Source organism: Nanorana parkeri, unplaced genomic scaffold (assembly GCF_000935625.1).
Source record: "Nanorana parkeri isolate BGI_ZX_2015 unplaced genomic scaffold, ASM93562v1 scaffold133, whole genome shotgun sequence".
In the NCBI taxonomy this organism is placed as follows: domain Eukaryota; kingdom Metazoa; phylum Chordata; class Amphibia; order Anura; family Dicroglossidae; genus Nanorana; species Nanorana parkeri.
In genome coordinates this window covers 1,024-5,349 of record NW_017306401.1, presented here as the reverse complement: position 1 = coordinate 5,349, position 4,326 = coordinate 1,024, and the positions used below count along the sequence as shown (strand labels likewise).

At 38.5% G+C, this 4,326-nt stretch overlaps 1 protein-coding gene across 1 annotated transcript in view; it reads right to left on the bottom strand.

Moving 5' to 3' along the window:
* Nucleotides 1–3,193, bottom strand: part of LOC108784945 (cytochrome P450 4V2-like) — an 8,638-nt gene extending 5,445 nt beyond the window's left edge. Inside the window, exons 1-2 of the mRNA XM_018553898.1 lie at nucleotides 3,078–3,193; nucleotides 1,850–1,984 (exon numbers count right to left, since the gene is read on the bottom strand). Coding sequence (XP_018409400.1) covers nucleotides 1,850–1,961 — 112 coding nt within the window. The 5' untranslated portion in view covers nucleotides 1,962–1,984; nucleotides 3,078–3,193. The remainder of the gene's footprint in view (nucleotides 1–1,849; nucleotides 1,985–3,077) is intronic.
* Between the last annotated feature and the right edge of the window lie 1,133 nt (nucleotides 3,194–4,326).

Sequence of the window (4,326 nt, the reverse complement as noted above, 5' to 3'; positions counted from 1 at the left end):
AGACACGATCACTGCCGCTGCTCGATTTAATATAAGTGATCTAATTAGATCACTTGTATTAAACGAGCAGCGGCTCCCACTGTACATTCAGCTCTGCTTGTCAGGAGCAGGGCTGAATGTACAAAAAAACTATTCGCACGGCGCTTGAAACTGCATGCCCCGGGCGTCGGGCGATAGGTATATGCTCCATAAGACGCAGGCACATTTTCCCCCTCCTTTTGGGGGGAAAAAGCTGCGTCTTAAAGAGCGAAAAATACTGTATATATCTATATACTGTATATTATCATATTTTTTTCAATAATTTTTTTATTATTCTTCAACAGAGACAGAGACATAATAACAGAGATATAACAGAGATATAATAAAATCCATATCACCAATACAAAGATGAAAATTAATTTTAAAAAAATTAATATATCTATCCCCAACAAAATATGCTTAAATCTAGTCCATACTATAAAAAAAGAGAACATTTATCGCTCCTAATTGTTAGCTAAAAGCAGAGCAATCTGCACATTTAATCCTTTAGGTTGAATTGTGTCCCGTGTGTATATCTATTTTGTTTAATTTCTGGAGATATTGCACTTCAAATCTGACCCCCTCCAATGCTTAAAGACTCTATCAATGCTACTGAACATTAGTTTGCTGGGATACACAGATCCGTATGTGCTAGTCATTCGCAGCACCTTATTTTCATCTTTCTTCTATACAAGGTCTCAACAATATTAATCAATCACACCGACTCCCGTCATCCTGGTAGATCTCTGCAATTAAATCTGAATTCAGCCATAATTCAGTTTGTTTTATTTAAAGAAGAACTCCAGGCATTAATATTCGTAACCCTTGCATTGGGGCTACCCCGCACTGCAAGGGTTAAGTGCTCGAAAATAACGTTATACTCAACTAAAGCTCGCAGCTGCTGGCTCCTAGACCGGTCCCTGGAGCCTCTATCCTCCTCCGCTCAAAAGATGGTATGTCCTTCGGCCTCTTCATGTCCTATACACTGTATTGGACGTGATGACTTGCAGGACCTTAGACCACTGGAGCAGAGGGGAAAAAAGACTCAGAAGACCGGTCTAACAGCCAGCCGTCTATGAGCATCAGGTGAGTAAACCTTTTTTATTTTTGTCCCGAGACAAAAACTTGCAATGAATCCTTGCAGTGCGGGGGTAGTCCCACTGCAAAAGGTAAGACTATGTAAACATTAATTAATTACTAGACTTTCTGAAAATTGGGATGAGTTTGGCTGGCCTAATGATACATTTGTTTTCACCACAGAAGGCATGGTGCCATAGGAAAATGTGAGGCTAGGGATGTTCAGATACCAGTGCCGATACTTGGCATTTTCAGGAGAACTAGCAGGGTTGCAGCGGTTGCAGCTGGGACTGTGCTCTGGTGCTCCACCACTGTCCTGAAATCATTAGTCTGTATTGTTTTAGAAAAACTGTCACACGACACTAAACAAAAATGTATCAGTAATTGTATCTGTACGTACTTGGGCAAGTATCAGTACTTGTACTTGCAAAACTGGTATCAATGCATCACTTTAGTTATATTTATATATAAAACAAATCATACATGAAAACAGAGATGTACAAATCCCAGGAGCTCCGTGTGCTCCTTACAAATGACAGCTGTCTCTAGTCTAGTCTTGGAGCTGGAAAAGTATCAGTACTTGTACTGGTACAGAGTATGGTACCTGGTATCTGAACATCCCTGTGTGAGGCTAACAGGACCTGCAACATTTGAAATTTGTGTATTTCAGGGTCTCTGGCTCATATACTGCAATTATACACTATTGTGACAGAGTACAAATGACTAATATCCTCAAAAAACTGAGCATTCTTACTAATGGTGCAGTCTTCAGTGATGGTCCTGGCAAAAAATGGAACGGACGGGTAAATCCTGAGAGCTTCTTTAACAACTGCTTCAAGATAACGCAGCTTCTTCAGATCATCCATTGTCGCTGGCCTGTCAGACTGACCTAAGGATATACAAAACTAGGTCAGAGAAACTTCTCATTTAACATTTTAAACTTGTTATCTGGATTCATATTTGATGTCCTAAACTGGTATGTTTGAACATGTGTAATGACTAAATTTCAGGTACAACTTGTTTTTAGTTTAAATATATTTACTGCCAAAATTAGTCTTTCTTCCTTAGGATAGAGTAGGGTAAGGTTAAAATAAAATATTGGGCAGATTTCTTCACTTTCTGTCATGTAGACACAACAGGAAGCAAGACAAAATCTCTCCAATGTGAGGGAAATCCTCTCTTAGGAACTGGAAAATGTAGACCTATTGACAACCCCTTTATTCTTGTTTCAGTGACAACACAAAATTTGTTTTTTTTCCCTCAGTTTCAGTTACAAGAGAAATCGGAAAGGAGACTAGTTATCTAGGAGAAATGGAGAGGGTATGTCCCCCCATACGCGATACACGTGACAGAGTTGCTAATATTTCACAACTCACTCTCCATCACTATAAAACAAAGTTTTAGATGCATTATAAATCTAAAAGCGATCATTTTTGTTTGTGGAAGTGTTATAATGAAAATCAGCAATACAAGAGATATTTTATTTGCCACTTGAAGTTTAATAAAACTTACGCCCCTTTCTCGCAGGGCTTAAGGCTGCGGCTGAGGATTCCTGTGGCAAGAACCTACAGATTCTTGTGGCAGGACTCCCAGGTTGGTCTGAACAGATGCGGCTGCTGTCCATGGACACAGACAGATTGCATCCAGAGACAATCGTTTATCGCAGGTAATCGTACCATGTACAATTACATGCAGACAGCTGCTGACAGATGGGGCCACTGTCTGCCAATCATTCCCTTGAACGGACAGTGACCGTATGTGTATAGACCCACCTGGGAAAACCTGCCATTTCAATAATGTAAGTAAAAGTCATATTTAGTAAATGACACCCACTTTCCAGGTACCTGTGTAGAATTTGCAAACTAATTCCAGCATATGTATGCGTTTGTTAAGCAGTGTTCTTACTGTATAGCCCCTGCTGGAGTATTATGTTTAAGCTGTTTTCAGCCATGCTGCAATCATAAAATTATTGCAGGCCTTACCAAAAATCTCATCCAGCTCTTTATGCACCTTTGCCTGGATTTCTGGATGGGATCCCAATAAAAATAAGGACCAGTTTAGAGCAGCAGCAGTAGTATCGTGACCCTAAAGATTAAACATTTCATCAGTTAAATCATTTTCACTAATATTGTATAATATAACTGACATATTGTGAAAGATTTTTTTAAATTTGATTTTAAAAAATAATAATTTCATTATGCGGTAGGATTGTGAACTAAGTGTAATTAGCAGTCAATTAGCAGAGAATAGATAACTGTAATTAGCAGTTATCTATTCTCTATGGAAGCTTTTAACAACAACAACTTTACAGGTTTTGTAAATCTATCTATGATGAACAATTTATTTTTTAAACCAAGAAAAAGGAGAGTGAATGTAGCCAAACCATGTGTACAATGTTAAGGTGCTATCATCCCTAATGTTTAATGATTGAGAAGAAACAGGAGACTGAATATATCACCCAAGAAAGATCTGGGGCACAAAAAGATGTATTCTATATAAAAATTATCAAATGTTATTACAAAATATTAAAATTCAAAATAAATATTAAAAACATACAGATATACAATATATACAGTAGTGTTTTCAGACTATTAAGTCTCTGAAAACAGTAGGAGGCTCTATTACTGTCAAAAGGAACCTGTCAAAATATGGGACCTGCCAATGCTGACTTGAGGCATCCTTTTTTTAATACAAAATTATGAAAAATTAACCTGGAACAAGCATGCGGTCTGGTGAGCTGACATGTACATAGTTGCTCTTGGTCAGTGACTCACCAGGAGAAAGATCAAGATGACAGCTGCAGGGACTGCATCTTTAAAACAAGTAAGCCATTGCAGCTTCCCTATTTTTACTCTGACAGGCTTCTTTTAACAGCAAAATATTGCAGGAAAACAATGGATATATACAGCATAAAACTGCAGCATCTCCTCGATCAGCACTGTAATGTCTACAAGCAGGCAAGTAACTAAGGGGTTCATTTATAAAAGCCCCACCCCATGTAAAGCCAGATTGTTGCCGTTAACATGGCACTAGCATCCCTAGATGACGCTGATGAGTACAGGAATTTTCTATACTTATCAGCACCATTTCAGGGCGCTGGTGATATGTAAACCGTATATACCCGCCTATACGCCAGGAGGAACTTTTATAAATAAACCCCTAAGTGTGGCAGTTAATGTAGCAGACAAGAGCAACGACAGATAGGTGAAGACATACAGTATACAACTGTGT